The 16,018-nt window shown below is 61.6% G+C and overlaps 1 protein-coding gene across 6 annotated transcripts; it reads right to left on the bottom strand.

The window, feature by feature from the left end:
* Positions 1 to 8: 8 nt before the first annotated feature.
* Positions 9 to 14,641, bottom strand: ADAM8 (ADAM metallopeptidase domain 8). Of its 6 annotated transcripts, XM_023636501.2 has the most exons (23): positions 14,436 to 14,641; positions 13,254 to 13,357; positions 11,817 to 11,893; positions 11,607 to 11,685; positions 11,446 to 11,522; positions 10,947 to 11,130; positions 10,542 to 10,604; positions 10,389 to 10,457; positions 9,854 to 10,023; positions 9,652 to 9,733; positions 9,203 to 9,351; positions 8,911 to 9,088; positions 8,554 to 8,643; positions 8,221 to 8,410; positions 8,044 to 8,125; positions 7,547 to 7,709; positions 6,927 to 7,004; positions 6,123 to 6,201; positions 5,058 to 5,169; positions 4,246 to 4,432; positions 3,721 to 3,786; positions 3,431 to 3,529; positions 9 to 914 (listed from the first exon to the last, which is right to left on the bottom strand). In XM_023636501.2, exons 1-23 carry the CDS (start codon positions 14,479 to 14,481, stop codon positions 864 to 866), a joined length of 2,475 nt encoding a protein of 824 aa, XP_023492269.1. In that variant the 5' UTR covers positions 14,482 to 14,641; the 3' UTR covers positions 9 to 863. The 6 variants fall into 6 exon arrangements, 4 of the variants coding, with proteins under 4 accessions (XP_023492269.1, XP_070131401.1, XP_023492256.1 ...); XR_011441305.1 differs by lacking the exon at positions 10,389 to 10,457 and having other exon boundaries at positions 4,190 to 4,432; positions 14,436 to 14,604; XM_070275300.1 differs by lacking the exon at positions 10,389 to 10,457 and having other exon boundaries at positions 14,436 to 14,604.
* Positions 14,642 to 16,018: the final 1,377 nt, after the last annotated feature.

Here is a 16,018-nt window from a genome sequence, read left to right as displayed (position 1 = left end):
TGACACTGTCCATTTACAATATACATTTTATTTTAACAAGCATTGGACCCTCAAATTTTTTTTTTTTTTGAGGAAGATTAGCCCTGAGCTAACATCTGCTGCCAATCCTCCTCTTTTTGCTGAGGAAGACTGGCTGTGAGCTAACATCCGTGTCCATCTTCCTCTGCTTTATATGTGGGACACCTGCCACAGCATGGCTTGTCAAGCGGTGCCACGTCCACACCTGGGTTCCAAACCAGCGAACCCCGGGCCGCAGAAGCAGAACGTGCAAACTTAACCGTTGCGCCACCGGGCCGGCCCCTGGACCCTTAAAACTTATAAATTGAATTCTGTTGTTTCACATGCACCATTTTCCATTGATCTAAAAAAAGTCTCCCGTCATTTAGAACTTGATTAATAATTTAATCATAAAATACAAAATTTTGATTTAAGTTTTCAGCCGTGCAGAATGTGCACCTGAGGTTTCCGGAGAACCAGAAGAGGCAGCAGTGGCCGTCCAGACCTGCAGGCACATGGCACAGCAGCCATGCCGCTGACCCGTGGAGCTAAGCGTGGCCAAAGTGGCTGAGGAGGTAATAACTGAGCCTCTCAGGTGGTACATTCCTGAGGTCAGGAACAACGCAGACTGAGAGTCCTCAGCCCAGGACTGTGAGTCTGGGCTGTGACCAGCGACCTTGGCCATGAGGAGTTGGCTCTTCTGTTAAGACTTCTTGCGCTGGACCCAGCCCCTTGAGGAGGGGCACCCAGGGCTGGGGCCAATTGGCTGCATCTGCTGGATGCGAGGCTCACACAGCTCCTTCAGCATGAACAATAGGCAACTTCCAGACGGGCGCAGATTGCCAGCCAGGGCGTGCTGAGCTCCATCACCTCCTCTGGACTGTGGGTTTCAGAGCAACCTTTGAGCCAACAACTCCCTGGGAGGAGGAAAAAAGAACTGATGTTAAAAAGCATCTGCTACAAAGAGCACAACTGAATCTATTTCCTTTTACATTTCTTAAAATGTGGATTCCCAGTTCATTGAACAGTACAGTGGCCCTGCACAGTGATAGCCGGCAGTGACAGTCACAATGTCAACAGCTAACACTAAAAAATGATTTTCTCACTTACACTGGCAGGAGAAAAGGACAAAGTAACCGCCAGCAGAGCCAGCAATCACTGAAAAGTGCTGACAGTATACAGCAGACATTCAACCTCTCTGGGCAGAGCCAGTCAGCCTATGGGGGAAGACAGATCACTCTGCTGCCCTGTGCCCTCTGTGTGAGGGACTTACCTGAATGGGTCCAGGGTTGGCCCCTCCAGGCCCAGGCTTGACTGGTGGCATTGGGGACGTGGAGGTTGGCTTGACAACCCGGGAAGAGGCAGACATAGCTGACAGTGGACAACCTAACTGGTCCAGGCCATGCCAGACACCACCTTCCTCAGCACCTTCTAGCAAAGCTCCCAGGTGCTGTCACCGCAGACCCTCCAGGACCAGTTCAACTGACCCCATCTTATCAACAGAGTAATTAAGAGTGGTCTTTCAGGAACTGAGACCCCTTGTCCAGTTTAGGCCGAGTGAGACCACAAGCCCATCAACTGGGCCTGTGCAAATGCTCAATAAGTAACCTTTTTGATGTCAAGAAGCCAAAAACTCCACGCTCAGATCATGGTAATGTCGCCATTTTGTGAACATGCATCATATGAAGAGGCACGAAGCTTGACTACACTTGTGCAGATCAGCAACTACCTCACTTCTCCTCACCTCCAATCATCTATCTCCACACTTCAGACCGCCTCCCCGTCATCCCATAAATTGTGCCCCCAGCCCTGGACCAGGGAGACAGAGCTGAGAGCACACACCCCCTTGTCTCCCTGCAGATTGATCTCTCAGAATAAAGCTGTTTTCTTTTCCCAAAGATGCCATAATTAATTGGTTTTTTAAATGCACATCGGGCAAGAGAACCCCAATTTTGTGCAGTAATAGTGCTCTGCTCTGCTCCAGACCAGCCTGCAGGTTTCTCTTTGCTGAGCTCTCTACAGAAGAGTCCCCCAAACACCACCCCAAACACACACCCATGGCTGCCACCGCAGGCAGAATGAGACTCAAATGCGGCAGAGCCCCCAGTTCCGGGATCGGCCCCAACCTGTCTCATCACCTTGCTCTCTCCCTCAGGGTCCCCCTCCCCCCATACCCATGAAAAGCTCTTAAAGCCAGAATGTGGGTCTTTGGAAGTTAAAAGCCAAGAATGAACTAGTAAAATTTCCATTTTGGCTTTCCCAGGGCAGTGGGGACCTGGGGTGGAGGAGGAAAGCCGCCCGCAGAGCCCTGGTGCTGCCTGGCCGCACCGTCCTGCACCCTGGGACGCCTGGGTGGGGCAGCACTTGTAGTTTTCAGTACCTTAGAAGGATCCTACTGAGCAGTCAGGACCTCAGGCCAGCACAATTCCCTTGTAGCCTTTGCCTAGCTATCACCACATCCTTGGCCGGAAACCTCTCTGCCCACCCTGACCCCGTTTGGCCTGTCAAAACGACTATTTTTGCAAATTGTCATAAGATTAAAATTTGTTCAAAATAAAAGTTAAAAAGGAAAGAGAGATAGAGAATCTCTATTAAGCAAACCCTGCAGTAATGTTTGTTGCAGGCAAGAAGCCCCCAGCGGCTGCAGACACTGCGGGTCATAGTTCAAGAACTAATCAGATTAGCATCTCAAAGTCCCTCCCAGACGATAACTACACAGGGAAGACGGGGACTTTACAGCAGAGAAACCGCCGGCACCACCGCAACCAAATGATGAGTCAACATCCCTGGTGACACAGTGATCCCCCACAGGGTGCCAGGAGGGGGGCCAACCTGTTTCACTGCCTCGTGCTGCCACGCCCCTTCCTGCCACCCCCAGTTCTCCAGAAGCAGCTGGGTCAGCCGCCTGCCGGGAGGCAAAGAAGGTCTGTCCAGGGCCTCAGGGGCAGCGCGCGGGCCTCTCAGCAGGGCCCAGGGGGCTCCCAGCACTGGAGGAGACCAGCCAGGGCCAGACCTCAGCATTGGCTGGAAGGGACTCCCAGGTGACCCCAAAGATGGGAGCTCTGCTGGGGAACGGGACCCCACACTGCAGGGGCGCCTGCAAGTTGAGCTGTGACTCAACAGGCTCCAGTGACTCATATGTGGGAGGGATCTCTCCAGAACCTCTAAAGCTTCACATCAAAGGGGGGCTACATTGGAGCCCCCTGACACCTCCTCACCCCCTAGAGGCTTCCCAGCCCCCAGAGCCCCCCTCACCCCACAGAGGCCCCCTCAGCCCCAAGAGCTCCCCTGAGCCCCCCGAGACCCCTCAGCCCCCTTCACTCCCTTGTCTTGTGGGGCTCAGGTTGTGGGGTCAGCCAGGGGTCTGGCCCAAGAGGGGCCCTGTGGCGGAGGAAAGGCACAGGTACAGCTGGGGAGCGGGGGTTGGTCTCACCTGCTTGGGCTTCAGCTCTGCGCGGGGCTTGGCAGGAGGAGCTGGTCGGGGCTTGGCAGGAGGAGCTGGTCGGGGCTTGGCAGGAGGAGCTGGTCGGAGCTGGCGGGAGGGAGGGGCAGTCAGGACTCGCCCGAGGGTTCAATGTCCTCCTGGGCCCAGATGATCAGCCTTCCAAGCCAGCAGCTACCCTGGGGTCCCGGACCCACGAAGTTCAGCCCCCGGCCCTCCGCCTCCCCAGACCCACTTGGCGTCCTCTAGAAGGCCTGTCTGCTGGCCCCACCATGGCTCACCTGGTCTGGGAACTTCCGGGTGTACACGGGAACTGTGAAGGGTAGGCTGGACGCGGCAGCGGGGGTCTGCAGGGAACAGGGCCATGAGCCTGGGTCTCACAGGGTGGTCGCCTCCAGGGAGCCCCAGGTACAGAGCTGCCCCCCAGCTCAGGACCCCATGTTCCTGCCTCTCCCAGAGGAGGGAGAATAAGGCCCTGTGTGTGCGCCCACAGGGCCCTGAGCCCAGGATGTGATCCCCACATCCCTCAGCTGTGTGGACACACGGAGGTGCTGGGCAGCAATGGAGGGTGTCTGGGCCTCAAAACTGTCCTCAGAGGGATGCTGCGGAGGCCAAGAGCCCCAGATTCAAGTTCAGACTCCAGTTCTGTCACTGGCTCACTGCAGTCCTCAGTCTCCCCATCCTAAAGCCTCATTTCTGCCTTTAAACAGGGTGCTGGTGGCAGCTGCCCTGAGTCCCCAGGTGTCGCACCTAGCATGAGATTTGGGGTTGGCCCAGGGAGCCCATCAGGGACGGCTGGCGCTTACAGCAGCGGGCGGCTGCTTTGGGGTCACTGTGAAAGCCTTGGGACTCGGGGGCTGGTTGGGGTCGGTGGTAGGAATTGCCTCTGGGGAGCCTGTGGCAGAGGCCGGAGCCCTGCCCTTTGCTGGCGTGCCGCTGCCCTCGTGGAACGTGGGGTTGGAGAGCCCCATGTTGGTCTTGGACGCCACGTTCCTGGGGAGAAAGTGACACAGATTAGCACGTCCTGGCCTCAGGGTTCAGCCAAGGGACTCGAGGGCTCCTGGGCATGGGGTCCCCTGGCCTGGCCAGGGTCCCTCTCAGCTACAGTGGCCCCTGCATTGTGTGCCAGCCACAGCCACACTAAGAGGGAGAGGCAGCTTCGTGTGTCCTGGACCCCATTGGCTCTGGGGTCCAGCTGGGCCAGGGTGAGCTGCCCAGAGGCCGCTGGCAAGTGAGTCCTGCTGTGGCTGGCCCAGGTGTCGAGGGCCCACAGAGCAAGCAGCCACAGTAGGGTCAGAATGCAGCTGCCCGTGGAGGGCATCTGGTGATAGGGGCAGCTTCCTCAAGCCCACGTCATCCCAAGTGTGTGGGCTCTGATTGGGCTCAGGTCTGTGTGGGGGCCCTCCCTCTGGGGTTACCACATCCCCAACCTGTCACCAAACTTGTCACCTGTTCCCGCCTCAGCAAGAGGCAGGGCTCAGAGCGAGGCCCCCATGCCCCTTCTGTGGGACCTGCTGGTTCTTCTTCCTCAGACAGCAGCAGGTTGTTTCCCAATAGTGTGAGCTGGGGAAGTGCTCCTTGCGCACAGGGGCATTTGGCAACCCCTCCATGCTCTCACCTCCATTGGGCAGTCCTACAGTGCTTGCAGTAGATGACCACACATGCCAGGATGAGCCCCAGAGCCACCAGGAGCACCACGGGCACCAGCACCATCAGGAGGCTCCACGATGCTGTGGGGCACACAAGGCCAGGTGTCAAGGGCTGGACCCGGTGCCAGGTAGTGGGGCTGGGAGAACCCTTGGGTGATGCAGCCCCTGCCCAGCTGACCTGAGGCTGAGTGGGGTGCCTTTCTCGGGGTCCCCATTTGCTGTGCTGAGAACATAGAGCCCTGGGCCCCTCCCTACCGCCAATGGCCATCTCAGGACCCTCGGCACTGAGACCTGGTACTTTACACCAGTGCTCCGGGCTCTCAGGTGACAGGTCAGAGGGCTTGGTGGCAGGTGGCCCCAGGCCCACAATCACGCCAGTGTGGCCCGGCCACGCCCTGGAGGCTGGTGGTGCTGTCAACAGCCGCATGCTCAGCGGCCACTAGGGAGGAAGACACCTGAGGTGGGTGGCTCTGAGGTTCCCGGGCCCAGGAGAGGGCCGGGGACCGGGCCAAAGAGCCAGTGCTGTCCTGTCACTGCTCCCCCGCCCCTCCGTCTAGCATGGTCTCCCTTCTCAGGTAGGGCAGAAGTGCGGAGACTGGCTCCTGGGCCCTGCCCTCTACCAGTGGGGTCAGAATGCCTAAGGGGCTGCAAACTTGCATTTTAATAATGCCCCTCTGGGGCTGGCCCCGTGGCAGAGTGGTTATGTTTGTGCACTCAGCTTTGGTGGCCCAGGGTTTCACCGGGTCAAAGCCTGGGCGCGGACATGGCACCGCTCATCAAACCATGCTGAGGCGGCATCCCACATGCCACAACTAGAAGGACCCACAACTAAAAATACACAACTATGTACCAGGGGGCTTTGGGAGAAAAAGGAAAAATAAAATCTTAAAAAAAAAAAAACAATGCCCTTCTTGGTTTGGGGGCATACAGCTTCCTTCTCAGCCCTGCCCAGGAGGTCAAGAAAAGGCATGAGCCCCAGCCAGACCCCATCAGTCTGTGCGGGTGGGAGGCCCCTGGAGTGGTCTGGACCCTACCTGTGTTGGCCAGCCGCTCTGCGCAGTAGGGCGGGGCCCAGCCCGGGTGGCACTGGCATTCCTGCTTGTGGTTGCACACCTGGGGGCAAGCAGGCGTCAGGCTGGGCCTCCAGACCCTCCGTCTGCTGCGCCGCCCAGCACCCCCTAGGCGCCATCTGCTCCTCCGAGTCACCAGGCCTGGCCTCAGGCCTGCAAGGGCTCTGCCATGACCTTCACAATGGAGGACAGTTGGGTTCATCCTCGAGCCCTACTCCACTGCCCAGGGCTGCCACCCCCCAGCATGGGTCCCAGCAGGCGTGCTGACAGCAGCAGCCCCTCATCTGGGGGCATGCGACAGGCTGACCAGATTATGGAGGGCTGTACCAAATGCCACAGGGCGTTCCAAGCAACGCAAGCATGGCGCAGGCACAGGCCAGCTTCACGGTGGGCTGTCCTCGAGCTCAGCCCCCTCCCTTAGATGGGGGGCTCCAGCCCCTTGTTTCAAGCTCTTGGTGGCTCTGACTTTCCCAACATCACAGCACAGGTTACTAAGACCTGAACACACTGCCCACATCTCAAATAGAACGTTTCAAGTCTGACCAGCCCCAGCCCTCACATCCACCAGTACCAGGACCGCCCTGGGCCTCAATGCCCCCACGGATGCCCAGATCCTAGCCAGCTCCAGGCCCAAGAGGCCCTGGTAGCTCCTGGCACAGCTCCTGGGTGCTGGCCTCTGCCTTTGTCCACCTGGGCTCGTCCCAAATGCAGCCTACTGGACTCCAACCCCAAAGCGCCAGTGGCAGGCTGTCCCATAGGCCCACGTACCCCATGGTCGCTGCACCGTGCAGAGCAGTCTCTGGATCTGTAAACATGGAAGTCCTGGCAGTGTCCTTTCCAGCAAACCTGGAGAGCAGTGGGGGTCTCCTCAGGCAGCCACTCTAGACTCCTGCTTGAAGCCCATGCCCACCCACTCTCTCCCACCAGCCGAAGCTGACCCCAAACCTGTAGGGTGAGCTTCAAGAGGGTGGGCCATGGCCACCACACCCAGGATGGCCTCGTCTGCAGCCCAACTGCTGGCCAGCCTTGGCCAACCCACTGTTGGCACCAGGGCCACAGAGACCGGCTCCATCTGGCCCCTGGGGGGCTTGTAGAACATTAAGGTCTTCACGTTAACTGAGGACTGGCCTCTCCGGCGCCTCCCTTTGCGCCCACCTTCTGAGTTTCCACTGAGAACACAGGGGAGTCCTCCCCTCAGCCCTCTTCCAGCTGCCACTGCCCGCCTGGGACCACGTGAGCTCGCCCATGTGGGACACGCGTCCAGAACCTGGGCCTCCAGCAGCCTGACGGCTGCCTGGGGCACGTCGGGCTCACATCTGGGTCACAGCCCTGGGGAGCCCCTGAAAGCCACAGCCGGCCACGCGCCCACTGGAGGCCCTGATACTCACCTTCCCCTCGCCACACTGGGTGCCCTCGGGCACCTGCTCGTACCCCATGCCGCCATCCAGCCCAAGAGCCTGGCAAGTGGACGAGTGGTAGACGAAGGTGCAGGAAGTCCGCTCTGGGGGCTTCTGCCCGCCCTGACAGTATAGGGTGCCACACTTGTTGACCCTGCAGGCAGAGGGACATGTGTGGTGCCAGCTCTGCTGGGGCTCCTGCTGACCACACTTGGGGGACCCGTGGAATGCAGGAGATGAGGCCTAGGACCTTGGACAGGCTGTGGGGTCCGCTGACAGTGCTTCCACACCCCTAGGACCTGCAGATGGACATCCACGCCCCCAAGCCACAGTAACCCACTGTCCCTCCCATGAGGGCAGTACGCTCAGGCCTGGGGCCTGGAAGGCAGGGTGGACCGAGCCCCTGGACTCCTTTGTCAGAGGACCCTTGTGGGCGGCCCCGTCCTGTGCCTGGACATGGGGGAGTCGGGCCACAGCCAGACGCTCACCTGCTGGAGCCGAGGGGCACAGTGCTCTTGCAGCCTGGGGAGATGCTGTGGGCGTAGCACAACTCCGCGGCAGCCCACGACCCTGCAGGGCCAGGAGCAGGTGAGTCCACAGGCCTGGACGGGCAACCACCCCAGAAGGCCTGTGGGTCACACGGCCAGGACTCACACCTGCCTCACCTGGCCCCCACAAGTCCCGGCACCTCTGGGCTGGCGTGGGGCAGTTCCCATCATAGCAGTAGCCCTCTGGGCAGGGCGTGCCGTTCTCCTGGAAGGCATCCTCCGGGCACACTGGCTGCTGGCCATCGCAGTACTCCTCAAGGTCACAGCCATCCTTCTGGGGGCGACACACCTCACCGGCCAGCTTCACCTGGCCCAGTGGAGCGAAGCTCACCATGGGACCAGTGGGCACCCAAACAGACCCTCGCCCACTGCTTTGTCACCAGCGTCCTTGGGACCTTCCTCCCCCTGCGCCACCCTCGGGGCACAGCTGAGGTGGGGCCCCGCACTCACCCTGCACCCGTGGCAGCAGCCACCATGGGCACACTCAGCCCCCTCAGCCAGCCGGCAGGTGGTGGCATTGCAGCATTGGTTCCGACAGTCCTGGGGGCAGGGGTTCAGCACAGGTCGCAGTGGGCTGCACACAGGGCAGCACCAGGCCCCAGAGCAGACCCGGGGACCCTACCTCCCTCCACAGCCCACCCGGCCAGGCCTCCATGGGGAGGCCACAGCTGCTCCCTCCCATGGGGTCCCCTACGGGCAGCTGTGGGTGTCACAGGAGAACAGGAGTATTCTGACGTGTGGCCACGGGCATGTGGGCGGGGCACCTGGTGGGGAACAGAGCGTAGTGGCAGGCATGCGACACTGTACCTCGGGGGGCCCGCAGTCGCACTGCTCCCCGCGCTCCACAAACCCGTTCCCACACACAGGGCCGCCCACCAGCCGGTCAGGGTCTGGGGCGTTCACCACGCAGTTTGTCAGGGGCTTTTCCATGAACATCTCCAGGTTGGCCCGGCTACAGTGGCTGAACATTCTGGGGAACTTGACACTGAGGGAAGAGGATCCCCATCAGGGGAGGGTAGCAGAGGGCAGGCCGCCTACATCCCCAGGAACTCCATTGTGCAGCTGGCCCTCAGCCAGGGTGGATCCAGGCGAGTCTCACCCGATCCTGGCCGCCATGACACAGCCACCGCTGTCCTGCGGCATGGGGCAGTAGCAGCCCATCACGTTCTCGTCATGGTCCATGCCCAGGTTGTGGCCCATCTCGTGGGCCATGATGCTCGCCACGCTGATGGGGTTCTTGCTGTTGTCCTGTGGGAAGAGGTTGCATTGGCTGGCGCCGCCCACCCAGCCCATCCACCTTCCTGCCAGCCACACTGCCCCAAACAAGGCTGAGGGGTTTGGTGTCACTTCCTGCCAACAACATGTCTTACAACCTAAAAGCATTGATGAATCCTCCGGAAGAGGCAGCCGTCTGGGTGCTCATGGAGACAGCTTGGAGTCAAGCAGGTGGGGCTGAGCCCTGAGGTCACCCCTCACGAGTTTCAGCTCAAGCTCCCAGCCTGCTCCCCTCCCGGCAGCCCACAAGCCTGGGCAGGGTTCCCTCCACACCTGGTTCACAGCCCCCGAGTCCTGTGAGCACATGGTGGACACCCTGGCCAGTCCCACGGTGCTCCCGGTGAAGTCGACCCCACTGGGAACAAGAGCAGTGTCAGCACCTGGACACCTCCTGAGTGCCCCTCCTGGTCCCCGCAAAGCCCTCCCCCAGGGGACCCTCCACCCACGTGCCCTGCGATGGCACCCCGCCTCTCACGTGATGAGCTGCGCATTGTCGTGCACCTGTCGTCTCACCAGGTCCTGTGCCCGCCAGACCAAGAAGTTGTCCAGTGTGGTGTCAGCCTGCGGGCTGACTTTGATCTTATCCCCGTCATTCCAGATCTCCAGGCCCACCAGGACCACGCGGAAATTCAGTGCCTGATAAAGCTGCGAGAGGATGGAGTCCCCTGGGTCAGGCTCCAGGACAGTGAGGCCGGGTAAGAGGCTGAGACCACCCCAGAGCAAGCTGGGCCTGGGGCCCGCAGAGGCAGTGTCGGCTGTGAGTGGGACGCAGGCAGGAGGCTGGGACAGATCCCAGCTCCCTCCTCCCCTGGCTGACAGTTCCACCTGCTGGCCCCCCACACAGTCACCCATCTCCTACTCTCCAGGCACCCCCCCCACCTCCACAACCAGGGTTTCTTACGGGCTGGGTGATGCCCGGTCCAGAAGGGACCTGTGCTGCCCAGGGGTCTTGGGAGGAACTCCTGGCAGCCACGGGAGGGGATGCCCCCTCAGGGTGGACAGAACCCCACCTTGTCCACGTGGTTCACCACCTCCAGCACCCTCGTCCGCACAGCCTCTCGGCTGCCCACCTGCTGGAACTGTAGGACAGCAGGTCCTCAGGCTGCAGCGTCTGGCAGGTGCCCCTGCCCCACCCCACCCCGCCCCGCTCCACCCCAAGGTACCTCTGTTTTGTCTACGACCACAAACAGCTCCACGTAGCGGGTATCTCGGTATGGCAGCCAATCCTGGGGAGCGGCGACGAGAACGAGTCAGCCAACCCAGCCACAGCCCTCCTGGCCCCAGCCGAGTTGCCACACGCTGACCACCTCCCGGGCTCTGGAGCTGGCGCCCAATCCCACTCAGTGTAGGGGGCCATCCAGGAGGCTCCCATGCAAACGAAGGCGCTGCCTCTGCAGCAGCCGGGCAAAGCCAGGTCCGGGCCCACCAACTCAGGGGGCAGCTTGGAGACACCAGCCCACTTACTACAGGCACAGCAGGTGGCACCCTCACTGCGCTGAGTGCGTGGGGCGTCTGGGGGTGCACAGGCCCAAGTGGACAGGGGATGAGGCTGGCCGGGGCCTCCTCACCCGGGGCCTGAAGGCTGCCAAGACCCGAGGTCCCAAGATGTTCTCCAGGCTGGCGTTGCTGACCCCGCAGGTCCCGGCCTTCTGCTGCAGGTGCTGTGCCTGGTACAGCGCGTGCTGCCCCTCTTCACTGCTCCCATCCAGGGGCTCGATCAGGTGGACAGTGGAGCCAGCCCGGAAGAAGCCCCTGAGAGCAGAGGGGAGCAGGCAGCTCCAAATTAGTGCATCCCCCTGCCTGTCCATCTTGGGGGAACAGGAGCCCTGAAGGACAGCAGGCCCTCAGGTGACCGAGGGCATGGCTCCCACTCTGCACTGAGACGTTCTGGGGACACTGTCCAGGGGCCTGTGGGAGCCTCACGCTCGGGGAACCTGTAACTTCTACAAGTGCAGAAAAGTGTGCCCACGTCCAGCCCGGTTCTTGCCTCAGTTTACTTCTCTGACAGTGAGGGGAGCGCCATGGCCCTGACATTCTGACATGCCCAGCCAGGCCTGTGGCACTCACCTGAGGCCAGCACAGGTGCTAAGGCTGGCTGCCGAGTGCTGGTGCCCCTCCACGTGGCCCTGGTAGAAGCAGTGATCCTGCGGGAGGAGGACATCAGAGTTCACAGGCCCTGCTCCCAGGGCCCCCTACTGCGGCCATCGGGAGGGCCCCCAGGACCATACCTGCCTCTGCAGCTGCTCCGTCACCTGGGAGCCATTGGCGGCCGTGTAGGTCTCCGTGTAGCCTGAGCCCACCAGGTCCCTGGAAGAGATCCATTGTGGCATCTGGGGCCTGCCTGCTCCCCCCAGAAGCTGCCTCTAGCCGGAGGAGAGGCTGGCCAGGGAGCCTGAGGCAAGGACACAGGTGGGGTGGGGCCTGGGCCCCCTGCTCACCTGTTCTTCCGCAGGTGCAGGGTGAAGGTGTGCTCTTGGGCCCCAAGGACATAGCTCACACTCTCTGGGTACAGGCCCTGAGCCAGGGAAAGGGAGGATCCAGGGTGAGGGGGCCGGCCCCAGACCATGCCCACCTCAAACCTGGGGTCGGAGGGGAGCTGGGCACCCCAGGACCGAAAGCCTCTCAGAGGACCCTGGGGCCGGGCAGGGCTAGGCTGGGCTGGAGGGGATCCTGGGCAGGCGGAAGCTCTACCTAGAACCACACTGGGCTCCTCAGGCCTCAGTTTCCCCATCCTGTCTATCCAAGGATAATGATGATGTCCCTTCCCCAGGAAGCAAGGAGAGGGACGTGGCCCCTGACAGGCAGCCCTTAAAACCAAGGCAGCAGGGTCTGGCCCCGTGGCCGAGTGGTTCAGTTCTCGTGCTTCGCCATGGAGGCCCAGGGTTTCGCCGGTTCAGATCCTGAGCGCAGACATAGCACCACTCATCAAGCCATGCTGAGGCGGCATCCCACATAGCACAACTAGAAGGACTCACAACTAAAAATACACAACTATGTACCGGGGGGGCTTTGGGGAGAAAAAGGAAAAATGAAATCTTAAAACCAAGGCAGTAGAGCAGATAGTCCAGCCCCTCCAGCACCAGCACCTTCCCCCACCCAGAGGCCCATCCCTCCAGGCCCTGGGCTCCACTGGGGTGGGGTGGGCGTGTGAGATTGAGCGGGAAGCGCCCCTAGCTAGCCCCCAGCCCACAGAGCCCTCACTCAGGCCTGCTGGCCCCTCGGGACAAGTATGTGCTATGCCCAGAGGGTGGGTGAAGGCCAGGGCGGCAGACAGCCCTTCCCCCCCCGCCCCCCCCACACCTACCCCAGGTCAGGTCAGGGCTGCCCCCCCGCGCCCCCCGCAGGCACATCTTCTCCTCACACAGGTGCACACCCTTCCAACGCCCCCATGTGGGTCTCAGGAATGCCCCCAGGCAGCTCCGGGAAAACCCAGCCCAGCCCCAAATGCTCCACAGAGGTGTGTCGCCGGGTGAGCCATCCCCTCTCGGCTAAGAGGAATTTGATTTAGCGAAACTGGGGAGTGACCGTGGGCGGGGAGTAGCCCGCGGCAGGTTCCTGAAAGGAAGTCTGGGCAGCCCCGGCTAGCCCCCAGTGCCCACCCTCTGCGGACGGCCCTCTAGGGCGTGGCCCTGGCCAGAGAGAAGCAGGACACAGGACAAAGGTGAGGCGGGGGTGGGGGAAGAAACAGCCCAAGTGGACTGGGAGCCCCCCCCCCTCCGGGGCACACAGCCCAGAAGCCCACCCGGCCCTCAGTCTGGAAGGCTGGCCCCTCACAACTGCCGGGCACACGGGGAACTACCATCCCTTTCACAGACGGAAACCAGCTCTGGGAGCCAGTTAGGGACCCCATGCCAGGCACCCCCCCACTGACTTACCAAGTGGGAGGACAGGGCTCGGCGGGCGCGGGGTCCTGGCAGGCGCCGCGGCCACACCACCTCGTACTGTTCCACATGGGGCAGGGGGGCGCTGGGGGCGAACGCTGCGGGAGAGAGAGGGTCAGCAGGTGCGCAGGGCACCCTCCAGGGGAGTCCCTGTCCCAGGCCCGTTGTGGGCCAGCCCTGCCTCATCTAGGGGAATTGCAGACAGCACACTCGGGGACCAGAGAGATCCTGAGAGCCGGCTCCCGGGCCCAGGTGGACTTAAAAAGGCCACAGAACCTTTGCCCTGGGTGGGCCAGGTAGACCTGTGCCCCTGTAGCGCTCAGAGATCCTGCCCCGCACGCCAGCCCTTCCAGGAGCTGCCCAGCTGCCCCCAGACGGCTCCCCCCAGAGCCAAGGGCTGAGCCGGATGTCCCTCCCCAGACCCGAGGAGACACAGGCATTGGGGAGAGTTTACGCCTTTTCATCTCAACTGATCACACGATGGCGTCTGACAGGTGGTGCACCCAGCCCAGATTAGAAACCCCTCCCATCCCACCACAGACAGCGGAGGCCAGCGCTGGAGAGACTCCTGGGGACTCTTCTCTCCCTCTTTTCAGATGTTAGTGAACGTGTCTCTGTCACCAACCCCCAGGAATGAGCGCTGGGCCAGGGCCAGCCCAGCCCCGCCTGCCCGGGAAATGGCCCCCTCCTCAGCTGCTCCCTTGGCCACCTCCAGCCCAGGAGGTTCTGAGGAGCCGGGGTGGGGCCAGGACCAGCAGGACACTCATCCTCCCCAGGCCAGAGGTTACACCACCGCCTGAGGCGCCCTCCACCCTCATCTCCAGACCACTGCTGCTGGGTTCGCCCGTCCCTGCCCAGCTGGTGGCACTCGTAGTATGGGCAATCACCCCAGGGCCCCGGGGCAGACTGGAGCCGCTGGCTGGCCCTCCACTCTACTCGGCCCCAGCCCTAGTCCCCACACAAGCTCAGGAAACACCCCCCGCAGCGCTCTTCCTCTCAGTTCCCGTTCGAAGGTTCTTTCAGTCCACCACTGGGGCCTCCTCGCTATAACCACCTCTGCGCCCTCGACCCCCAGAGACCAGCCCAGAGCAGGCGGGGCTGCAGAAGGCCAGGTGGCCACCCAACACCCAGACTGCAGCCCCTCAGACCTGGGCCAGAGCCACACCCAGCACTCACCCTGCAGCCACAGCGTGCCCAGCAGCCAGGGCCCAAGGCCACACATGGCCAGGGGATGTGGACAGGGGTCGGTCGTCCGGGGCCGGGGTCTGGGGACCGGAGCAGGAATGGGAACGGGAGCGAGAGGTGGCTCTGTGCGCTCTGGGACACGGTGTGGTCCCTGCGCTCTGCTGGGAGGCTCAACCCTGGAGCCCCGCCCCAGCCACCAACCCCCAGCCACCGCCAATCCGACACCGGGGGGGCGGGGCTGGGGCGGGGTCTGCAGGCACCTGGGGGAGCGTCCTCCCTCCTGTGGCTCAAAGGTGTTCCTCTGTCTATCTCTGGTTCCCTATAGGCTCCTGGACAGTCTAGGGTCCAGCACATGGAAAAGTCTTCATAACTGTGGACCAATTAACCTAGGGAGGAGGTGAACAGACTGACCGGGCCCCTCCCTACAACCGTGCATCCTGTCTGTGCAGGTTAGGAGACCAGGCTCCCGGGTCCTGCTGGCGGGAGGTGGTGGGCCTGGGGCCTTGGAGGGGAAGTGACTCTGAAAGGCTGCCTGGGGGCTTCAGGTGGGACTGTGCCTGCCCACTGGTACCTCACCCTGCCCTGCGGGGTGGGACCATCCCCACACTGGCCTGACACCCAGGCCTCTCCTGGTGGGTCCCTGTCACCGGGGAAACCATGCCTCCTGTGGCTGAACCAAGCGGGTTTGCCCTTCATAGTTCTGGACACACTTCCTGGGAGAGCCGGACATGAGAACACGTCAAGATCTCAGGTGAGAGAGTGTGGTACCCAGAGGCAGTTCCAGACCAGAGGTCAAAGTTCAATGGACCATAACTTTCCCCAAGTGAATGGATAAAACGAAAAACCCAAGAGGGGCTAACCGGACTCTGGGGTTCTCCAGCAGAGGTGACAGGAGAGTTGGTGCTGGGGCCGCTAAGGCTTCTGTCTCCGAGCTTATACGTGATCTTATAAAATGATGCTACGTGAATCCCAAACCCTCCTGGCAACTTTGCTTCTCTTCCCCAATTATATGTTCCAAGTTATTTGAAGCAAAAGTTCAAAGGCAACATGTCCTATAGAGGCAACAACAAAAGCCGCTGTGAATGTACAGGCTTCGCATGAGCTGACGAGACCGCCTGGGCGCAGCCAACTAAGAGGGACTCAGCATTAGCAGCCAGGAGAGCGCAGCCCGCAGAGCCCTGCCCAGGACGCAGGAACCCCTCCCGGCCCACATGACCCACCTAAGTCATCCCACCAGCGACCAGCAGGTGCTGGACATTCCCCTCCTGCCGTCACCACCTGCAACCTGGTGTAGTGGGAAGGTATGCTGCCCAGAGCCCATGACAGGGACACAGGGATCTGGGCCTCAGGGCCAGCAGGCTCCTCTGCTCAGTCTGCTGCTTGCACAATGCCGTGACTCTGTGGCAACTCTGGCTGGCAGATAAGCATGCTTGCTTGCTCACAGTCCTGTCTGCACACGCTGCACATCAGAAGAGGAAGCCGTCTGCAGCTTGAGAGTCGCGCCCCCAGCTCCGCGGTGCTCCCGTGCACGCTGACACCCACGGGGGGGACCTGTCTGTGCAGCCAAGTTCTCA

This window comes from Equus caballus, chromosome 1 (assembly GCF_041296265.1).
Source record: "Equus caballus isolate H_3958 breed thoroughbred chromosome 1, TB-T2T, whole genome shotgun sequence".
Lineage (NCBI taxonomy): Eukaryota > Metazoa > Chordata > Mammalia > Perissodactyla > Equidae > Equus > Equus caballus.
The sequence above is the reverse complement of the archived record's forward strand: the minus strand, read 5'-3'. Positions and strand labels throughout refer to the sequence as shown.